Source organism: Belonocnema kinseyi, chromosome 1, assembly GCF_010883055.1.
Source record: "Belonocnema kinseyi isolate 2016_QV_RU_SX_M_011 chromosome 1, B_treatae_v1, whole genome shotgun sequence".
NCBI classification, from domain to species: domain Eukaryota; kingdom Metazoa; phylum Arthropoda; class Insecta; order Hymenoptera; family Cynipidae; genus Belonocnema; species Belonocnema kinseyi.
Genome location: NC_046657.1, coordinates 142,165,000 through 142,189,836, shown reverse-complemented (window position 1 = coordinate 142,189,836; position 24,837 = coordinate 142,165,000). Strand labels below are relative to the sequence as shown.

At 21.5% G+C, this 24,837-nt stretch overlaps 1 protein-coding gene across 1 annotated transcript in view; it reads right to left on the bottom strand.

Annotated features, from left to right (window-relative positions):
• The window catches only part of LOC117174460 (F-box only protein 21-like), a 54,367-nt gene that overhangs the window by 5,020 nt on the left and 24,510 nt on the right, over nt 1–24,837 (bottom strand). Inside the window, exons 4-7 of the mRNA XM_033363609.1 lie at nt 23,554–23,704; nt 16,056–16,265; nt 15,874–15,960; nt 4,814–5,042 (exon numbers count right to left, since the gene is read on the bottom strand). Coding sequence (XP_033219500.1) covers nt 4,814–5,042; nt 15,874–15,960; nt 16,056–16,265; nt 23,554–23,704 — 677 coding nt within the window. The remainder of the gene's footprint in view (nt 1–4,813; nt 5,043–15,873; nt 15,961–16,055; nt 16,266–23,553; nt 23,705–24,837) is intronic.

Below are 24,837 nucleotides of genomic sequence, written 5' to 3'. Positions count from 1 at the left end.
TTTACACTAACAAAAAAAAACACATTTTTTCAACAAAATAGTTAAGTTTAGAATTAAAAAAATAAATTTTCGACGAAAAAAGTAATTCTCATCAAAATTTTCAACCAAAATGATGAATCTTTAACTAAAATAGTATAATTTGTAATCGAAAGATGCATTTTTAATTAAACTTATGGAATAGTCTATTGGACTAGTTAATATTTCTCCTTAAAAAAAATAATTTTCAGCAAAAAAGAAAATTTCAACCAAACTTTTAAATTTTGAAGCAAACGATGAATTTTTAACTATAGAAGATAAATTTCAATCCAAAAAATGAATAGTTAAATTTTCAATTAAAAAAATTTATTTTCACCCCAAGAAATGAATTTTATACAAAATATTTAAGTTTTGAGTTAGAAAAAAAATTAATTTTCGATAAAAAAAAAGTAATTCTCATCAAAATATTACAATTTTCAAATAAAATGAATCTTTAAGTAAAACTGCCGGATTTTTAACAAAAAAGATGAATTTTCAACTAAAATGATAGAATATTGTATAAAATTAGGAAAAAAAATTAATTTTAATTTTTAAAAAACAACTAATTTAAAAAAAAATTTATTTCAAAATATAATAGTTAAAAGTTTCAGTTAAAAAAATAATTTTCATTTAAAACAAAAAATCATTTTCAACAAAATTGTTACCTTTTCAACAAAGTAGTTGAACTTGCAACAGAAAATAATAATACTCAACGAAAAATATGATATTTGATCTTTCAACCAAAAAATATTTCAACTTTAAATCAACAACAGTTTTATTTAACCGAAGGAAGATTTTTCAATTAAGATAAGTTTTTCAGTAAAGAGAAAAGAAAATTGCAAATAAACTTTTAAATTTTCAAGTAAAAGGTAAATTTTTTACAAAAAACATAAATTTTTACTGAAAAAAAATAAACCTGCATCTAAGAATTGAAAAGTTCAATTTTCTATTGATAAAATTGATTAGTAACCAAAGAGATAAATTTTAAACTGAAATTATGGAACATTTAACAAGAATAATTAAATTTTCAGTTTAAAAATTATGATTTCACAAATTATTCAAAGGTTTAAAAAAAAATTCAAGAATTTTCAAGATTGTATAAAATTGAATTTTCAACTGAAATGATGAATTTTCAACTAAAATAGCCGAATTTTTGACAAAAAATTATGAGTTTGCAACTATGAAGATTAATTTTCTACCAAAAGAAACGAATTTTTATTTTAAAAAGAAGAATTTCTAAGTTAAAAAACATAAATTTCCATCCAAAAATTAAATCGTCAAATTTTCAGTTAAAAAATGTTTTTTCAGCAAAGATATGAATTTTAGACGAAAATAATGGATTATTCTACTCGATTAGTTTAATTTTGAAAAAAAAATTTAACCAAATAGTTCAATTTTCAACCAAAATAATAAATCTTTCTCTAGAATAGTTGGATTTTCTGCCAAGAATATTAATTTTCTACCAAAAGAGACGAATTTTTAACACAACACATGATTTTGTAATTGAAAAAGATAAATTTCCAATTGAAAAAACTGATTTTCAACTAAATAGATAAATTTTTTATTTAAATTATAAAATAATTAGCCAGATTAGTTCAATTTTTAGTTTATAAATTAATTTTTACCCAAAAAAGACGAATTTTCAACCAGAATAGTTGAATTTTTAACAACAAATGAGGTTTGAAAAATTAAATAGTTAAATTTTGAGATAAAAAAAATTCATTTTCAACCAGAGAGATGAATTTTAACTGATTTCCTAAACAAAGATTAAAGAAAAATTTTCCATCAACTATTTGGTTCAGAAATTAAGTACTTAGTTACACGTTAAGGTAATTTGTTTAAAATTCTTTTTTTTTCTGTAAAAAATTAATCGTCTTGGTTGAAAGATCAACAATTTCAGTTGAAGATTTATGTATTTGGTTAAAAATGTATGTAATTTGTTGAAAATGTACCTTTTTCGTAGAAAATTAATCTCGTTGGTTAAAAATCCAACTATTTGTTTAAAAATTTGTGTTGAAAATTCGTCTTTTTGAGTAGAAAATTAATTTTATTGGTTAAAAATTCTACTACCTGATTAAAAATTAATGTAATTTGTTGAACAATCATATTTTTTGGTAGGAAATTCATTTATTAGGTTACAAATTTATTTAATATGTTACAAACTTTCCTTTCCAATAGAAAATTAATCTTTTTTTATTTAAAATTTAACTATTTTATTAATAATTTATGTAATTTTTGTTGAAAATTCGCCTTTTTGGCAAAAATTAATCTATTTGGTAAAAATTCTACTGATTAAAAATTAATGTCACTTGTGGAAAATTCGTCTTTTTTGTTAGAAAATTAATTTTCTTCATAAAAAATTCAACTACTTTGTTCCAAATTCAAGTATTTGGTTAAAAAATTATATAACTTGTTAAAAATGATCCTTTTTGATAGAGAATGAATCTTTTTTCGTTAAAAAATTGACTATATTATTAAAAGTTAATGTAATTTGTTGAAAATTTATCTTTTTTGGTAGAAAATTCCTCTTTTGGGTAGGAAATTAATTTATTAGGTTACAAATTGATTTGATATGTTAAAACTTCCCTTTTCGATAGAAAATTAATCTTCTTAGTCAAAAATTCAACTAATTAGTTTAAATTAAATTATTTTATTAAAAATTGTGTAATTTGTTAAAAATTATCCTTTTTGATAGAAAATTAATTTTTTTAGTTAAAAAATTTACTATTTTATTAAAAGTTAATGTGATTTTTTGAAAATTTGCCTTTTTGGTAAAAAATTAGTACTTTTTGTTACTAAAAATTGATATAATTTGTTAAATAAAAAATTAAATTGCATATTTGGTTAGAACTTTATGTACCAAATTCGACTTTTCTGGTAGTAAATTAATCTTGCTGGTTAAAAATTCCACTATATCATTAAAAATTAATGTAATTTGTTGACAATTCTACTATTTTGGCAAAAAATTAATCTTTTTGGTTAAAAATTGAACTGTTTGGTCAAAAATGTATGCAATTTGTTAAAAATTCGTCTTTTCTTGTAGAAAATTAATCTTTCCCGTTGAAAATTCATAAATTTTTTGTAAAGTTCTCCTTTTTTGGTAGAACATTAATCTTTTCGGATGAAAATCATACTGTTTATTTAAAAATTGATGTAATTTGTTAAAGATTCGCATTATTTGGTAGAAAATTAATTTTGTAGGTTCAAAAATTCTACTACCTAATTAAAAATTAATGTAATTTGTTGAACAATTATCTTTTTTGGTAGGAAATTCATTTATTAGGTTACAAATTTATTTAATATGTTACAAATTTTCCTTTTTGTTAGAAAATTAATCTTTTTTGTTAAAAATTTAACTATTTTATTAATAATTTATGTAATTTGTGTTGAAAATTCGCCTTTTTGGCAAAAAATTAATCTTTTTGGTTAAAAATTCTACGAATTAAAAATTTTCCGTTTTGATAGAAAATGAATCTTTTTTCGTTAAAAAATTGACTATATTATTAAAAGTTAATGTAATTTGTTGAAAATTTTCCTTTTTGGTAAAAATTAATGTCCTTGGTTGAAAATTCAAACTAGTTGGTTTAAAATTTATACAATTTGTCTAAAATTGTCCTTTTTGATAAAAAATTAGTATTTTTTGTTGTAAATTTAACGATTTTATTAAAAATTAATTTAATTTGTTAAAAATGTGCCTTTTTCATAACAAATTAATGTCGTTGATTGAAAATTCAACTATTTGGTTACAAAATTATGCAATATTCTAAAAATGATCCTTTTTGATAGAAAAGTAGTATTTTTTGTTAAAAATTTATCTATTTTATTAAAAATTAATATAATTTGTTGAAAAATCAACTATTTGATTAGAACTTTATAAAGACAATTTGTTGAAAATTGATCTTTTTTGGTAGACAATTAATCTTTTGGGTTAAAAGTTATACGAAGTAATTAAAAATCACAGTAATTTATTGAGAATTCGTGTTTTTTGGTAGATAATTAATTTTTTCGGTTAAAAATCATACTATTTTGTTAAAAATGTATGCATCTTATTAAAAATGAATCTTTTCTGGTCGAAAATTAATCTTATAAATTGAAAATTATTAAATTTGTCGTAAAATTCTTCTTTTTTAAATATAAAATTAATCTTTCCAGTTAAAAATCCTATTATTTTGAAAAAATTTATACAATTTGTTAAAAATTCGTTTTTTGTGGTAGAAAATTCATCTTCTAAATTGAAAATTATTAAATGTTTAGTAAAATTCTCTTTTTTTAATAGAAAATTAATTTTTTCGGTTAAAAATCATACTATTTGGTTAAAAATGTATGCAATTTGTTAAAAATTCGTCTTTTCTCGTAGAAAATTAATCTTCAAACTTGAAAATTCATAATTTTTTCGTAAAATTCTCTTTTTAAGTAGAAACTTCATCTTTTTAATTAAAAATTGCACTATTCGGTTAAAAATGTATGTAATTCGTTAAAAATTCGCCTGTTTGGCAAATTATTAATCTTCTTATATTTAATTATAAAATTCAAATACTTTGTTCAAAACTCATGAACTTCGTCAATAATTCCCCCTTTTTGGCATAAAGTTCAACTACTTGATTCAAAATTCATGAATTTGGTTAAAAACTGATCTTTTTGGTCGAAAAAATTTCACTATTTTCTTGAAAACTCATTTTTTGGCCTGAAAATTCGACACTTGGGACGAAAAAATGTGTAAATGACGGGGGACGATAGTTTTTGAATAAATAAAAACAAATCTGAAAAAAAAGTAAAATTGCATTTTTTTCTTTCTCACCTTGCGCCACGTAGCGAGAAGAGCCATCATCAGCGAAAACGTTGTAAAATGGCTGATGAGAACCGCCGGATAATTCCTCAACTCCCATTTCGTTCATCCACTCGAGCGAGGCTTCACATCGGGAATCCCATCCGGTTATCACGCACATATATTCATACCTCCGATGCTTCATTATCATCCCTATTGCAAATTTCACTTCCGGTTTTCGCCTCTTTATCTCGACTACTTCCTGAAACACAATCATTTTATCATTTTACCAGTTTATTATTTTAATCTCAATCAATGTCAGAGAATTTTATTTTATACCTCACGCTAGTTTGACCATATTTTCGAAACAAAATAGTTGAATTTTCGAAGAGAAAAACATTAATTTTTTTCCAAAAGGGATGAATTTTCAAAGAAATATTCGAGTTTTCATGATGAAAAGAAAAACGTTGATTTCTACACACGAAATGATGAATTTTCAACATAAATTTTTAAACTAATAGATGAATTTTTAACCAACAACATTAATTTTCTACCAAAAAGGCAAATTTTGTATTGAAAATTTGCCTTTTTGGTAGAAAATTAATCTTTTTTGTTAAAAATTTAACTACTTCATTAATAATTTATGGAATTTTTAACAAATTACATCAATTTTTAACCAAATTGTAGGATTTTTAACCGAAAAGATTCATTTTCTACCAAAAAGGGAGAATTTTACACTAAATTTAATAAATTTCAATTTAGAAGATTAATTTTCTACGAGAAAGGACGAATTTTTAACAAAGTAAATACATTTTTGACCAAACAGTTAAACTTTTAATGAAAAAGGATAATTTTCATCAAATTACATTACTATTTAAACAGTAGAATTTTTAACCAACAAGATTAATTTTCTAACAAAAAGGCCCAATTTCTACCCACATTCCATACATTATTAATAAAACAGTCAAATTATTAACGAAAAAGATTAATTTTCTATTGAAAATGAAAGTTTTTAACATATACCATAAATTTTTCACCAAATAATTATATTTCCAACGCAAGAGAATAATTTTTTTACCAAAAAAGATCAATTTTAATTAGTCGCTTAAAAAATTACTCACGCTAGTTTGACAATTTTTTCGAAACAAAATAGTTGAATTTTCGAAGAGAAAAACATTAATTTTTTTGCCAAAAGGGATGAATTTTCAAAGAAAGATTCGAGTTTTCAAAATAAAAAGAAAAACGTTGATTTCTACACACGAAAAGATGAATTTTCAACATAAATTTTTAAACTAATAGATGAATTTTTAACCAACGAGATTAATTATCTAGCAAAAAGTCAAATTTTTATATTGAAAATTAGCCTTTTTGTTAGAAAATTAACCTCTTTGTTAAAAATTTAACTATTTGATTAATATTTTGTGGAATTTTTAACGAATAACATTAATTTTTAAACAAATAGTAATAAAAAGAATTTGTAACAAATTGCATACATTTTTAACAAAATAGTATGACTTTCAATCGAAAAGATGATTTTTCTATTAAAAAAGGAGAATTTTACGAAAAATTTAATAAAATAGTTAAATTTTTAACAAAAAAGATTAATTTTCTATCGAAAAGTAAAGTTTTTAACATATTAAATAAATTTGTAACCTAATAAATGAATTTCCTACCAAAAAAGATAATTGTTCAACAAATTACATTAATTTTTAATCAGGTAGTAGAATTTTTGAACCAACAAAATTAATTTTCTACCAAATAATGCGAATCTTTAACAAATTACATCAACTTTTAAATAAACAGTATGATTTTCATCCGAAAAGATTAATGTTCTGCCAAAAAAGGAGAATTTTACAAAAAATTTATGAATTTTCAACAAAGAAGATTAATTTTCTACGAGAAAAGATGAATTTTTTACAAATTACATCAATTTTTAACCAAATAGTTTGATTTTTAACCAAAAGGAATAATTTTCTATCAAAATAGTTGAATTTTCAAGAAATTACATTAATTTATAATGATATAGTGGAATTTTTAACCAGCATGATTAATTTACTACAAGAAAAGTCAAATTTGGTACATAAATTTCTAACCATTTAATTGAATTTTGGACCATTTATATCAATTTTTAACAAAATAGATAAATTTTTAACAAAAAACACTAATTTTCCATAAAAAAAATGATAATTTTCAACAAATTGCAAAAGTTTTTAACCAAATAGTTAAATTTTCAACAAATTACATTAAATTTTGATAAGATAGTAAATTTTGTAACAAAAAAGATTGATTTCCTATGAAAAGGATAATTTTCATCAAATTACATTACTATTTAAACCGTAGAATTTTTAATCAACAAGATTAATTTTCTAACAAAAAGGCCAATTTTCAACACAAATTCCACAAATTATTAATAAAATAGTTAAATTTTTAACAAAAAAGATCAATTTTAATTAGCCGCTGAAAAACTATTTCACGCTGGTTTGAAAATTTTTTCGATACAAAATAGTTGAATTTTCGATGAGAAAAACATTAATTTTTTACCAAAAGGGAAGAATTTTCAAAGAAAGATTCGAGTTTTCAAGATAAAAAGAAAAACGTTGATTTCTACACACGAAATGATGAATTTTCAACATAACTTTTTAAACTATTAGTTGAATTTTTAACCAACAACATTAATTTTCTACCAAAAAGGCAAATTTTGTATTGAAAATTTGCCTTTTTGTTAGAAAATTAATCTTTGTTGTTAAAAATTTAACTATTTCATTAATTATTTATCGAATTTTTAACAAATTACATCAATTTTTGACCTATCAGTTAAATTTTTAACCAAAAAGAATAATTTTCTATCAAAATAGTTGAATTTTCAACAAATTACATTAATTTTTGATGATATAGTGGAATTTTTAACCAGCAACATTAATTTACTACAAGAAAAGTAAAATTTGGTGCATAAATTTCTAATCATTTAATTGAATTTTCGACCATTTATATTAATTTTTAATAAAATAGATAAATTTTTAAGAAAAAATACTTCTTTTTTATCAAAAAAGATAATTTGTAACAAATTGCATAAGTTTTTTACCAAATATTTGAATTTTGAATCAAGAAGATTAATTTTCTACCAAAAAGGCGAATTTTCAACAAATTACATAATTTTTCACCCAAATAGTGCAATTTTTAACGAAGAAAATTGATTTTCTATCAAAAAAAGAAGTTTCCAACAAAATTAATCAAATTTGTACCAAGTAGTTGAATTTTCCACAAAGAAGATTAATTTTATACCAGAAAAGACGAATTTTTAACAATTTACATACATTTTTAACAAAATAGTTGAATTCTTAACCAAAAGGACCAATTTTTTACAAAAAAAGACGATTTTTCAACCAATTACATTAATTTTTAATTAGCTAGTAGAATTTTTAACCAACTAGTTTAATTTTCTACCAAAAAATACGAACTTTCAACATAAACTTCTAACCAGATAGTTGATTTTTCATGAAATTACATTAATTTTTAATAAAACAGTTAAATTTTGAAGAAAAAATATTAATTTTCTATCAAAAAGGCTAATTTTTTAAATATTGCATAATTTTTCAACCAAATAGTTAAATTTAATCAAGAAGAACAATTTTTTAACAAAAAGACGAAGTTTCAACCAATTACATTAATTTTCTATCAGACAGTAGAATTTTCAACCAACAAGAATAATTTTCTTCTAAAAAATACGAATTTTCAATCAATTATATTAATTTGTAATAAATTAGTTAAATTGTTAACAAAAATATTAATTTTCTGTCAAAAAGTTTCATTTTTAATAAATTGAATCATTTTTTAACAAAATGGTCGAATTTTCAACTAAAAAGATTACTTTTCAACCAAGAAGACAAATTTTCATGAAATCGCGTCAACTGTTAATCAAATAGTTGAATTTTTGACGATTAAGATTAATTTCCTGCCAGAAAAAAACGAATTTTCAGCAAATTACCTCAATTTTTAACAAAATACTTTAATTTTGAACCAAGAAGATTAATTTTCTCCCGAAAAAGATGATTTTTCAATAAAATTAACTTTTAACCAAGTATTTGAATTTTGAACCAAGCAGTTGAATTTTCAACAATGAAGATTTCTTTTCTACCAAAAAAAAGGAGATTTTTCAACCAAATTAATCAATTTTGGACTAAGTAGTTGAATTTTCAACAAAGAAGATTAATTTTCAACGAAGAAAGACATAATTTTCTAACGATTTAATTGAATTTTCGACCATTTATATTAATTGTTAATAAAATAGATAAATTTTTAACAAAAATACTAATTATCCATCAAAAATGATAATTTTTAACAAATTGCATAAGTTTTTAACCAAATAGTTGAATTTTCAACCAACGAGATTAATTATCTACGAGAAAGGTATATTTTCAACAAATTACATACTTTTTTAACCAAATACTTGAATATTGAACGATGTAGTTGAACTTTTGACCAAGAAGACTAATTTTCTAACAAAAAAAGACGAATTTTTAACAAATTACATTAATTTTTAAATATAACAAGATTAATTTTTTGCCAAAAAGGCGAATTTTCAAAACACATTACACAAATTATTAATAAAATAGTTAAATTTTTGAAAAAAAGATTAATTTTCTATTGGATTTCTGACTCAAAAGAATAATTTTCTTCCAAAAAAGATGAATTTTCAAAAAATTACATTAATTTTCTATTGAAAAAGTCGAATTTTCAACATCAATTTTTAACCAAATAGTTGGATTTTTAACCAACGAAATTCAACTTCTACGAAAAAGATTAATTTTCAACAAATTAGAATAATTTTTTTCTCAGATAGTAGAATTTGTAACAACATGATTCATTTCATACCAAAAAAGACGAATTTTCAACATCAATTTTTAACCAAATATTGGAATTTGTAACCAAGAAGATTAATTTTCTACAAAAAAAAATAGAATGTTCAAAAAATTACTGTGATTTTTATCACTTAGTAGAACTTTTAACCAACAAGATTAATAGTCTAACAGAAAAATAAACTTTCAACAAATTACATTAACTTTTAATAAAATAGTTCATTTTTTAACAAAAAAGATTATTTTTCTACAAAAAAAGGGAATTTTCAACAAATTATACACATTTTTAACAATATACTTGAATTTGGACCAAATAGTTCAATTTTCGACAAAGAAGATTCATTTTCGAACAAAAAAGACGAATTTTCAACAAATTACATTAATTTTTAAACAGTAGAAATTTTAAACAAAAAATTACTTTTCTAACAAAAAGGCAAATTTTCAACGCGAATTACATCAATTATTAGCAAAATAGTTAAATTTGAAACAAAAAAGATTAATTTGTTACCCAAAAGGCGAATTTTCAACAAATTAAATCAATTTTCCATCATTAGTTGAATTTTTAACAAAAAATATTAATTTTCTATCGAAAAGGACAATTTTTAACATATTAAATAAATTTTGAACCAAATAGTTTTATTTTTAACGCAGAAGAATAATTTTGTACCAAAAAAGATCAAGTTTAAGTAGCCTTTCAAAAACTACCTCACGCCAGGTTGAAAGTTTTTTCAAAACAAAATAGTTGAATTTTCGAACAAAAAAACATTAATTTTTTCCCAAAAGAGATGAATTTTCAAAGAAAGATTCGGGTTTTTAAGATAAAAAGAAAAACGTTGACAAGACTAATTTTCTACCAAAAAGGCCAATTTTCACCACAAATTCAATAAATAATTAATCAAATAGTTAAATTTTTAACAAAAAAGATTAATTTTCTAACAGAAAAGACGAATTTTCAACAATTTACATTAATTTTTGAACAGTAGAATTTAAAAAAAAATAATTTTCTACCAAAAAGGCAAATTTTTGTATTGAAAATTTGCCTTTTTGGTAGAATTTATGGAATTTTTAACTAATTACATCAATTTTTAACCAAATAATATAATTCTTAACCGAAAAGACTAATGTTCTACGAAAAAAGACGAATTTTTAACAAACTAAATACATTTTTGACCAAGCAGTTAAATTTTTAACCAAGAAGAATAATTTTCTGCGAAAAAGGTTAATTTTAAGAAAATTACATAAATTGTTAACCAAATACTTAAATTTTTAATCAAGGAGAATAGTTTTCTATCAGAAAAAGCGAAGTTTCCACAAAATACCTAAATTTTGAATCAAATAGTGTAATTTAATCAAGAAGAATTTTCTAACAAAAAGATAAATTTTCAACCAAATACATTAATTTTTTATCAGATAGTATAGAATTTGTAACCAACAAGATTAATTTTCTGCCAAAAAGGCGAATTTTTAAGACAAATTACATAAATTATTAATAAAATAGTTAAGTTTTGAACAAAAATAGTAATTTCCTATCCAAAAGGCGAATTTCCAACAGATTGAATAAATTTTTCATAATATAGCTGAAAATTTAATAAAAATTTTAATTTTCTAACAAAAAGGAAAGTTTTTAACATATTTTATAAATTTTTAACCAAATAAATGAATTCCCAACACAAAAGAATAATTTTCTTTCAAAAAAGATAAATTTTCCACAAATTACATTAATTTTAAATCGTATTGTAGAATTTTTAACCATAAAAATTAATTTTCTACGAAAAAGGCGGTTTTCCAAAGCAAGTTACATACATTTGTAACCAAATACGTCAATTTTGAACCAAGAAGATTAATTTTATATAAAAAAATACGAATTTTCTAGAAAATACGTGAACTTTTAACTAAATTGTTGACTTTTGTACAATGAAAAATTTTCGCTAATTAGTTCCATTTTGAAACTAGCAAAGATCGACACAAATGAATTTTTAACAAAAAAAAAACGAGTTTTCAACCTAAATTATTATGAATCTGCAAATAGAAAAATAGTTCATTTGTTAGTAAAACAGATTAATTTTTAACCAGCCAGTTGTACTTTTAACCAAAAAAATGTAATTTCTACAGAAAGAGAAGAATTTTCAAACTAAAAAGATAAAGGTTTTTAAAAATAGAAGAATTTTCACCCAATAAGATGATTTTTCTATCAAGAACGTTAATTTTCTACCAGAAAAAATTAATTTTCTACAAAATATATAAATTTTTAACCAAATAGTTGAATTTTCAAACAAGAAAAATAATTTTCTAACGAAAAAGCGTTTTGTACGGCCCTTAAGCAGTTAGGTCTTTATTTTCTTAAATAGGAAATATTGTAAATATTTTTATTATTGTTTACGAAATATTGTAAATATTTGCATTATTGTATGGAAAAAGTATTGTAAATATTTTCAATTTTTTGTAAAAAATATTGTAAATAGTTTCATTTTTTTTTGTAGAAATATTGTAAATATTTGCATTAATCTTTACGAAATACTGTAAATATTTGTATTATTGTTTATGAAATATTGTAAATATTTGCATTAATGTTTACGAAATATTGTAAATATTTGCATTAATGTTTACGAAATATTGTAAATATTTGGATTATTTTTGACGAAATATTGTAAATATTTGCATTATTCTGTGGAAAAAATATGGTAAATATTTGTATTATTGTTTATGAAATATTGTAAATGTTTGCATTATTTTTTACGAAATATTGTAAATACTTGGATTATTTTTTACAAAATATTGTAAATATTTGCATTAATGTTTACGAAATATTGTAAATATTTGCATTAATGTTTACAAAATATTGTAAATATTTGCATGATATTTTACGAAATATTGTAAATATTAGCATTTTTGTGTAAAAAATATTGTAAATATTTGAATTAATGTTTCCGAAATATTTTTAATATTTGGATTATTTTTTACAAAACATTGTAAATATTTGCATTATTGTTTACGAAATATTGTAAATATTTGCATTTTTTGTAAAAAATATTGTAAAAATTTGCATTAATGTTTACGAAATATTGTAAGTATTTGGATTATTTTTTACAAAATATTGTAAATATTTGCATTAATGTTTACGAAATATTTTTAATATTTGCATTAATGTTTTCGAAATTGTAAATATTTGCATTATTTTTTACGAAATATTGTAAATATTTGCATTAATGTTTACGAAATATTTATAATATTTGTCTTATTGTGTGGAAAAAATATTGCAAATATTTGTATTATTGTTTACGAAATATTGTAAATATGTGCATTTTTTTGTAAAAAATGTTGTAAATATTTTCATTAATGTTTACGAAATATTGTAAATATTTGGATTATTTTTTACAAAACATTGTAAATATTTGCATTATTTTTTACGAAATATTGTAAATATTTGAATTTTTTGTAAAAAATATTGTAAATATTTGCATTAATGTTTACGAAATATTTTTAATATTTGCATTATTTTTTGACGAAACATTGCAAATATTTGTATTATTGTTTACGAAATATTGTAAATATTTGCATTATTGCGTGGAAAAAATATTTAAAATATTTGTATTATTGTTTAGGAAATATTGTAAATATTTGCATTTTTGTGTAAAAAATATTGTAAATATTTGCATTAATGTTTACGAAATATTTTTAATATTTGCCTTATTGTGTGGAAAAAATATTGCAAATATTTGTATTATTGTTTAGGAAATAGTGTAAATATTTGCATTATTTTTTACGAAATATTGTAAATATTTGCATTATTGCGTGGAAAAAATATTCAAAATATTTGTATTATTGTTTAGGAAATATTGTAAATATTTGCATTTTTGTGTAAAAAATATTGTAAATATTTGCATTAATGCTTACGAAATATTTTTAATATTTGCATTTTTGTGTAAAAAATTTTGTAAATAATTGCATTATTTTTTTACGAAATATTGTAAATATTTGCATTATTTTTTAAGAAATATTGTAAACATTTGCATTATTGCGTGGAAAAAATAATTAAAATATTTGTATTATTGTTTAGGAAATATTGTAAATATTTGCATTTTTGTGTAAAAAATATTGTAAATATTTGCATTAATGTTTACGAAATATTTTTAATATTTGCCTTATTGTGTGGAAAAAATATTGCAAATATTTGTATTATTGTTTAGGAAATATTGTAAATATTTGCATTATTTTTTACGAAATATTGTAAATATTTGTATTATTGTTTAGGAAATATTGTAAATATTTGCATTTTTGTGTAAAAAATATTGTAAATATTTGCATTGATGTTTACGAAATATTTTTAATATTTGCATTATTTTTTTACGAAATATTGCAAATATTTGTATTATTGTTTACGAAATATTGTAAATATTTGCATTATTGCGTGGAAAAAATATTTGTATTATTGTTTAGGAAATATTGTAAATATTTGCATTTTTGTGTAAAAAATATTGTAAATATTTGCATCAATGTTTACGAAATATTTTTAATATTTGCATTATTGCGCGGAAAGAATATTAAAAATATTTGTATTATTGTTCAGGAACTATTGTAAATATTTGCATTTTTGTGTAAAAAATATTGTAAATATTTGCATTAATGTTTACGAAATATTTTTAATATTTGGATTATTTTTTACAAAACATTGTAAATATTTGCATTATTTTTTTACGAAATTTTGTAAATATTTGCATTATTTTTTACGAAATATTGTAAATATTTGCATTATTGCGTGGAAAAAATATTTAAAATATATTTATTATTGTTTAGGAAATATTGTAAATATTTGCATTTTTGTGTAAAAAATATTGTAAATATTTGCATTATTGTTTACGAAATATTGTAAATATTTGCATTTTTTGTAAAAAATATTTTAAATATTTGCATTAATGTTTACGAAATATTTTTAATATTTGCCTTATTGTGTGGAAAAAATATTGCAAATATTTGTATTATTGTTTACGAAATATTGTAAATATTTGCATTATTGCGTGGAAAAAATATTTAAAATATTTGTATTATTGTTTACGAAATATTGTAAATATTTGCATTATTGCGTGGAAAAATATTAAAAATATTTGTATTATTGTTTAGGAAATATTGTAAATATTTGCATTAATGTTTACGAAATATTTTTAATATTTGCATTTTTGTGTAAAAGATATTGTAAATATTTGCATTATTTTTTTACGAAATATTGTAAATATTTGCATTATTTTTTACGAAATATTGTAAATATTTGCATTATTGCGTGGAAAAAATATTTAAAATATTTGTATTATTGTTTAGGAAATATTGTAAATATTTGCATTTATGTTTACGAAATATTGTAAATATTTGGATTTTTTTTACAAAACATTGTAAATATTTGCATTATTGTTTACGAAATATTGTAAATATTTGCATTTTTTGTAAAAAATATTTTAAATATTTGCATTAATGTTTACGAAATATTGTAAGTATTTGGATTATTTTTTACAAAATATTGTAGATATTTGCATTAATGTTAACGAAATATTTTTAATATTTGCATTAATGTTTTCGAAATTGTAAATATTTGCATTATTTTTTACGAAATATTGTAAATATTTGCATTAATGTTTACGAAATATTTATAATATTTGTCTTATTGTGTGGAAAAAATATTGCAAATATTTGTATTATTGTTTACGAAATATTGTAAATATGTGCATTTTTTTGTAAAAAATATTGTAAATATTTTCATTTTTTTGCAAAAAATATTGTAAATATTTTAATTTTGTTGTAAAAAATATTGTAAATATTTGCATTAATGTTTACGAAATATTGTAAATATTTGCATTATTTTTTGCGAAATATTGTAAATATTTGCATTAATGTTTACGAAACAATTTTAATATTTACATTATTTTTTACGAAATATTGTAAATAGTTGTATTATTGTGTGGAAAAAATATTGCAAATATTTGTATTATTGTTTACGAAATATTGTAAATATTTGTATTGTTTTTTACGAAATATTGTAAATATTTGTATTAATGTTTACGAAATATTGTCAATATTTGTATTATTTTTTACGAAATATTGTAAATATTTGAATTTTTGTGCAAAAAATATTGCAATTGTTTGAATTATTGTGTAAAAAATATTGTAAATATTTGCATTATTGTACGGAAAAAATATTGCAAATATTTCTATTAATATCAAGGAAATATTGTAAATATTTGTACATACTTCTCGCACGACGTTCATGTGATTTTCGTAATCTTGTAACATTCTTAAAATACTGCAAGCTGGTCCTCTCGAGGAAAGCTCTGAACCCTGGACAAAGAAAATATTGAAAATTAACAATTGAACTGGAAAATCCCGATAGAACTTGAAATCCGGAAATATTATATGATTTTTGGATTATATACCTCCTGTATTCGATTCAAAACATCAACTAATTTTGCTAAGTCCATTTGGTGCAGCATGTAAAACCGAGCCAAATCCAGAATTGTGGCATTGTCAAAGGGTCTGACCATGTGCATCAGTTCTAAAGCGGATCGCAAACGAGCTGCTCTTCCGTTTAAATATGTGCATTGTCTCGCTGCCACTTCAAGATTATTTGCCATCCTTTGTACTACCTTCAACCACACAAAAATTAATAAAATTATGAATATTTATTTATTACTTATAAAATAAACAGCGGTGGGGTCAAGGATTGGCGCCACCAGGGTACTTTTTTTGAAGGCCTGGCGGCACCAAACCAGATACCAAGTTTTAACGATGATAAATCTGTTGAATTAAAATTATCGGAGATAACACATTGAATTCAATAAGAAACTCTTTAAATTCCTAAGACTTCAAGCCGAAATATATTGCATTTATAAACAAAAAATATTTTTTACTCAAAAAGATGATTTTTGTATACAAAAGGAAACAACAATTTAAACATTTCAGATTAAAAATTCAACTCTTTGGTAATAAGTTAAGCTACTTTCCTAAAAGTATGATTTTTTGGTTGAGGGTTTATAATTTTAGTTCGAACTAAATTTTTTTTCTTGAAAAATAATTTTTCAACTTAAAACTTAATTATTTTATGAAAAATGCAACTGTTTGGCTGTACATTAACTTTTTGGCTTCAAATTCATATTTTCGCGGCAAAAATTCCATTTTTTATAGTAGGATTGGCCTTTTAGCTAAAAAATGTAACAATTTGGCATAAAATTCAACAATTTGGTACAAAATCAAACTGTTTTGCAGAAAATTAGTTGTTTTTATTCTATTGAATTCATTTATTTTGTTGAAAAATCGTGTTTTTTTTTCGTAGAAAATTACTCTTTTTGGTTAAAAATTAATCTATTTGGTCTATGATGTACGTATTTTGTTAAAAATTATCTTTTCGGTAGAAAATTATTCTTTTTGGTGCCACCAGGATACTTTTTTAGAAGTTCTGGCGACACCAAGCCAAATGTTACCAAATGTTAACGATTATAAATACTTTTAAACAAAATTATTATAGATCACATTATAAATTCAATACGAATCTCTTTAATTTCCTATGATTTCAAGCCGAAATATATTGCATTTTCAAAAAAATATTTTAATTTTCAAGCAAAAAAGATTTTCTACTCAAGAAGATGAATTTTTTACACAAAAAGAAACAACATTTAAAACACTTCAGGTTAAAAATTCAACTCTTTGGTTCAAAGTTGAACTACTTCCCTAAAAGTTCTTGGGGGGGGGGGGGAGATTCATAATTTCAGTTAAAAATTCATTGTTATTTTTCTTGAAAAATAATTTTTTAACTGAAAAAACTGAACTATTTTATTAAAACTTCAACTGATTGATTGTAACTTAACTTTTTGGCTGAAAATTCATATTCTAGGGCGCAAAATTCTTTATTTTTTTACTGTAAAATTCGACTTTTAGCTTGAAAATTTCCACAATTTGACATGAAATTTAACAATTTGGTACAAAATCAAACTGTTTTGTAGAAAATTCATTTGTTTTTTTCGATTGAAAATTAATTCCCCTAAATTAAACCTTCACTACTCCATTTTTTGTTAAAACTTAAATTTCATTGAGTCAAAAACTCAACAATTTGGTTAGAAATTGATCCCTTTTTAGTTGAAAATTCAATTATTATGTTGCGAATTTTGCATTTTGTAGAAAAATCTTTTTTTTTTGTAGGAAATAAATCTTTTTGATTCAAAAATGACCTATTTCGTCAGAAATGTACTTATTTTGTAAAAAACTTACGTATTTTGTTAAAAATTACCTTTTTTCATAGCCAAATAAATTTTTTTGGTGCCGCCAGGATACTTTTTTTGAAGGCCTGGCGGCACCTAGCCAGTTACCGAATTTTTACGATTATAAATCCATTCAAATAAAATTAATAGAGGCAACATTTTGAATGCAATACAAAACAATTTAAATTCCTAAGATTTCAAACCAAAATATACTGCACTTTCAAAAATATATTTTAATTTTTAAATAAAAAAGATTGTCTACGCAAAAAGATGAATTTTCAATACAAAAAGAAACATTTAAAACATTTTAGGTTAAAAATTCAACTCCTTGGTTAAATGTTGAACTACTTTCCTAAAAGTTTTTTTTTTTTGGTTGAGGATTCATAATTTTAGTTAAAAAACCATTGTTTTTTGTTCTTGTTGTTATTGGAAATTAATTTTTTAACTAAAAATTGAACTATTTTATTGAAAATATCACTGATTGGTTGTAAATTAAATTTTTGGCTGAAAATTAATATTCTCGAGATAAAAATTTAATTTTTTATCTTAAAATTCGACTTTGGTCTTCAAAATTAAAGAATCTCGTATAAAATTCAACCATTTGGTAGGAAATTAAAATGTTTTGTAGAAAATAGATTTTCTTATTGAAAATTAATTCTCAATACAAATTTAACTATTCCCAATTTGGTTAAAAACTAATACATTTTAATTTGAAAGTCAAATAATTAATAAAAATTTTTAGAATCAAAAAAACATAATCTAAAAATTAATCGAATAAAATTTGGACCAATATCACTTCCATTCTTTAAACTATTGAATTGAAAATTTATGTAATTTTAAGAAAATTCGTTGTTTCTTTTTTTAGAAAATTCAACTATTTGGTTAAAATGTATGTATTTTATAGAAAATTCATCTTTACTGGTAGAAAATTAACCTTCTTTGTAGAAAAATCATCTTTTTTGGGTTTCAGTGAAAAATTCATTATTTTTGTCGTTGGAAATTAATTTTGGAACTGAAAATTGAACTATTTTATTAAAAATTCAACTAATTAATTCTAAATTAACGTTTCGGTGAAAAATTCCAATATTTGGTACAAAATTAAACTGTTTTTTAGAAAATTCGTTTTTTTTTTAATTAAAAATTAATATGAATTACGTAGCGAATTCATGCATTGTGTTGAAAAATCATTTTTTTGTAGACGACTAATCTTTTTGGATAAAAACTGAGCTATTTGGATAAAAATTAACGTTTTTTTTTTAAATTACATTTTTTGTAGAAAACTAATCTTTTTGGTTCCGCCACGGTACCTTTTTTGAAGGTTTTTGAATTCCTAAGAAATGAATCCAACATATATTGTGTTTTGAAAAAAATATTTGAACTTTCCAACAAAAAAGATTTTCTACCCAAAGAGATGAATTTTCAACATAAAAAGAAACTTTTAAAGTAAAAAATGAATTTTTAACCAAACAGTTACATTGACAACCAAATAGAACAACTTTCTAGTAAGACACGAATTTTTAATGAACAAGATTAATTTTCTACAATAAAATACCACTTTTCTTTAACAAAATATATGAATTTTGAACCAAATAGTTGAATTTTCAAAAAAAAAGAGCAAAAAAAACAAGATTCTGTTTTTGCCCAAAAAGACAACTATTTATCAAAATATATTAATTTTCTACTAAATAATTTTATTTTCAAAGAAAAAGTTAAATTTCCTGCATGAAAAGAAGACTTTTTAACAAAAGATATGAATTTTGCATCAAATTGTTGAATTTTAGCAAAACTAATTTTCTAACCAAAAAGGCGACTTTTTAACAAAATATATCAATTTTCTACCGAACAATTTATTTTTCAACCAAAAAGTTAAATTTTCTATAAAAAAAGACGACTTTTTAACCAAATAGTTGAATTTTTAATTTAAAAGTTAATATTTTAAACTAAAATATAAATTTTTTTCCAAAAAGACGATTTTTTAACAAAATATATTAACTTTCTACCAAATAGTTAAATTTTTATCAAACAAAATAAATTTTCTGCCCAAAAAGATGACTTCAAAATATATTAATTATCTACAAAATAGTTTATTTTTCAACATCAAAGTTAAATTTTCAACAAACAAAATTAATTTTCTACCCAAAAAGACTAATTATAACAAATAAGTTGTATTTTCAGCTAAAATTTTTCATTTTTCACCTAAAAGTTAAGTTTTATATCCAAAAAGGCGACTTTTTAACAAATAATATGAATTTTTAACCAAAAAGTTAAATTTTCAACAAACAAGATTAATTTTCTTCCTAAAATACGACTTTTCTGCCATGAAAGATTAATTTTAATTTCAAAAGGATGAATTTTTAAGAGCATTGATTGAGTTTTCCGAAAATAATTAGATTTTTAACAAAAGAGTTGAATTTTTAACCAAATTGTTGAATTTTCATCATACAAAGATGCATTTTTAATCAAACAGTTGTATTTTTAACCGAAAATTTAAATTTCATAACTAAAAAGAAGACTTTTTAACCAAAAATATGAATTTCCTATTAAATCGTTGAATTTTAAAAAACAAGATTAATTTTCTAACCAAAAAGGCGACTTTTTAACAAAATATATGAATTTTCTACCCAATATGTTATTTTTCAACCAAAGGGTAAATTTTCATCAAACAATATTAATTTTCTACGCCTTGTGAGAAAAATATAAGAATTTTCTACAAAATAGTAAGTTGTATTTTTAACCAAAAAGTTAAATTGACAAAAAAAAATTAATTTGATACTTAAAAAGACGACTTTTTAAGAAAAATAAATGTATTTTCAATCGAAATATTTTCAATCAAAAAGTTAAATTTTCAACCTTAAAGTACAATTTTCTATTAAAAAAAACACGACTTTTTAACAAAAAATATGCATTTTCTACCAAATAGTTCAATTTTTATCATCCAATATTAATTTTCTACCCAAAAAGATGCCTTGTCACAAAAATATAAGAATTTTCTACAAAATAATTGAGTTTTCAATAAAGAACGATTTTTTTCACTAAGTAGTACAATTTTTAGATGAAACAGAATAAATTTTAATAAAACGGTTTCATCTTCAAAAAAAAATTTATTTTTTGCCAGAAAAACGAATCTTCAATAAAATACATCAATTTTCAACACAATAGTTAAATTTTCTATCAATTTTTTGAATTTTTCAGCCAAAAATACAAATATATGAATAACATTTAAAAACATTAACAATTATTTTGATTTTCTGCCAAAAAGACGAATTTTGAACAAAATACATAAGTTTTTAATAAAATAGTTAAATTTTTAAATAAATTGTTGAATTTTTAAATAAAAAATACGAATTTTCTAGACACAAACACAAACAATATAAATTTTCTACTTAAAAAGTCGACTTTTTAACCAAAAAAATGTATTTTTAATCAAAAATTTAATTTTCAACCTTAAAGTACAATTTTATTTTTAAAAAATACGACTTTTTAACAAACTATATGAATTGTCTACAAAATGGATGAATTTTCAACAAACAAGATTAATTTTCTACCAAAAAAAAGATATTTTTCAACAAAAAAGTTGTATTTTCAACTAAAAAGTTAAATTTTCAATCTAAAAGTTAAATTTTTAACCGAAAAGTTAAATTTTCAACAAACAAAATTTTTACAGTATTTGGAAAACTTTGTAAAATCATTGAAAGCTTTTCAAAATCTTCTAACTTTTTTAGAAATATTTCAAATCCTTTGAAATATTTGGAAACTTGTGTGAAATCTAGTGTAATTTTTGTGGAATCTTTGAAATTACTGTGAAATATTCAAGATAATTTTAAAATTTTGTGAAATCATTGAAATATATGTAAAATCTTGTGAAATATTTTTGAAATTTTTGAAATCTTGGGAAATTTTTAATAAAATTTTTCTAATGTGTGTGAAATCTTTCAAATATCTTGTGAAATACTTTGAAAACTTTTTGAAATTCTTGTAAAATCTTTAGAAATCCTCACATTATTTTTAAATCTTCAAAGTTTTTGCAAAATTTACAATCTTTGTGAAATATTGTGGAATTTTTGTGCAATCATTTGAAACATTCAAATTATTTTGAAATCTTTCTCAATCTTTGTGAACATTTTGAAATTTTTTAATATCATTTGAAATATTTAAATTATTTTGAAAATATTAAAAATATTTGGAAAACTTTGTGAAATAATTTAAATATATAGAAAATTTTGTGAGATATTTTCAAAAAATTTTGAAATCTTGTGGAATTTTTGTACAACTTTTGTAAAATCTTTAAAATTTTGGTGAAATCTTTTTTAATCGATTGCAATCACTCGAATATTTGAAATATTATTTCATCTTTTAAAATCTTCTAAACAAAATTTTAATCTTTTAAAATTTTCGAATTTTCGATATAAAATTCATTAAAAAAATTTGTGCAATCTTTCTCAAATCTTTTTAATTCATTCGAAATCTTTGGAATATTTAAAATCTTATGAAAATATCTAATGAAAACCTCCAGAAAAATTTTTAATCGTTTAAAATCTTTGTAATTTTTTGAAATCTTTGAAATTTGGTGTACATTTTTGTGTATATGTTCCTTGTTGAAATTTTCATATTCTTGAAATTTGTTTAAATCCTTAAAAATTGTCTCCAATCTTTGTGAAATATTTTGAAATCTTTTGTACTCGCTTAAAATCATAGAAATTTGTAAAATCTTTGTGAAATCTCAAAAAAAAAAAAATAATTGAAATTTTGTTGAAATCTTTGAAATTCTCGTATTCTATAAAAATCTTCATGAATTTTTAATATAATTTTGAAACTTTTGTGAAATCTTTTGATACGTTTCAAAAAAATGTTTTGAAAACTTTAAAATCCTCGAAATCTTTCGGGGTTTTTAAGTCCTAATAAAATCCCCACAATCTTTGGGAAATTTGTGTAAAAACTTTTAAATCACGCTTCTTTTAATCTTTAAAATCCTTAAAATTTTTGAAATATTTATGAACTCTTTCTTAAATCTTTGTTTGTAAAATCTTTTGTATTCGTTGAAATCATTGAATTATTTAAAATCTTTGTGAAATTTTTGTTAATCTTCTGAAATTTTTTTAAACCTTATTAAATCGTTTAAAAATTCTAATTATGAAAAAAAAGATTGCATTAACATTGAAATTTTCAACTAATATTTTTTTAAATTTGTAATTTGAATGCAACAAAAAAATGTGGCAATCTATAAAATAATTGGTAGTCTACCAAAAATGTCTTTAAATCACTTTTATCATTTTGTAATGAAAAAAAGATAAATTATATCCTGATAAATAAAAAACGTTTCAGAAGCAAACTATTCTCTGAAATGTTTTTTTCAGGATAGACAAAAAGATTTAAAATACTCTCGGCATTTCGACAAAATTAATGTTTTAAGAGCAAAAAAAGAAAACTAATTCAAATTCAAGCTTCCCATGAAAAATTCAAGATTTCCAGGTATTCAAGGTTTTAAAAAAATCCAAGGGGAATTCCAGGTTTTTAAAATACTCTCAAAGATTTCAAAAGAATTCAGAAAAAACTCTAGACCTGAATTTAATGGTGGAAAAGTGATCTTTTAATTTAAAAAAGTGACTCTTACACTTTTGCAATTTTTGTTAAATCCCAATTTTATTCACAATAAAATGCAATTAATTGATAAGAGACAAACCTCGACTGCAGTTGCTGCGCTCAGAGAATTATAACATTCCATAGGATACATAGACAGTCTTCCAATACGTGGGCAATTATTTTTCGTTAAAAATTGCCCAGTAAATACGTCGATGTAGTAAATTTCTACGTCCTCTGACTCCGGCACGTTGCTGAAAAATATAAAAATGCGCTAAAAAAAATTAATTAAGAGGAGTGTGCATCAACTTCCTTAAAATCTTCTGAATTCAATGAATTCGAATTTTTTCAAGGCTTTTCCAGTTTTTTTTTTTAATTATCAAAACTCCTATTTATTTATCTTTCTTTTACCTATTCTCTTTTTCTCTTTTTTCACTTAATGAATAAATGAATTTTCAACGGATTACTGAAATTTTGAACCAAATAATAAAACTTTTAAATTGAAAGTATTATCTTTAAGTTGATCTTAATTTCAACTTGAGAAGAATTAACTTTCAAGAAAAAATTAATTTTTAACGAAAAAGATAACTTTTTTAATAAAAAGTTGAATTTTCCACAAAATCATTAATTTTTAATAAAATATTAATATTTTTTAACCCAAACAGATGAATTCTGGACCACAAATATGATAGTAAACTTCTCATTTAAAAAGAATTAGGAATTTTCTATCCAAAAAAACGATTATTGAAAAAAATAATAATTTGAATTTTCGACCAAAAAAGATGAATTTTTAAGGAAATATTTCAGTAGATTTTTTAAATAAAATAATTAAATTTCAGCAACAAAAAAATAATTTGTAACAAAAGAAAATTACTTTTTAGCAAAATAGTGAAATTTTTTACCAAATAGTTGAATTTTCAATAAAATAAATATATTTTCAACCAAATACTATAATTTTAAATAAAAAATCATTCATTTTTCTAGGAAAAGATCATTTTTTAGTGCAAAAGGAGAACTTTTCTTTTCAAAACGACGATTATTGAACAAAACAATTGAATTTTAGACCAAAAGGAAGGAAATAATTTCATTTAATTTAATTGTTAGAGTAGATTTTTAAAATAAAAGAATTAAATTTCAACAAGTAAAAATTAATTTTTAACAAAAGAAATGACTTTTTAACAATAGAGTTGAATTTTTTACTGAATAGTTGAATTTTCGATAAAATAATTACATTTTCAACCAAAAACTAGAATTTGTAATTTAAAAAATCATTCATTTTTCTAGGAAAAGATAAATTTTTAGTCCAACAGGACAAATTTTGTTTTCAAAAAGACGATTATTGAACAAAAAAGTTGAACTTTCGACCAAAAAGGCTTAATTTTGTAAG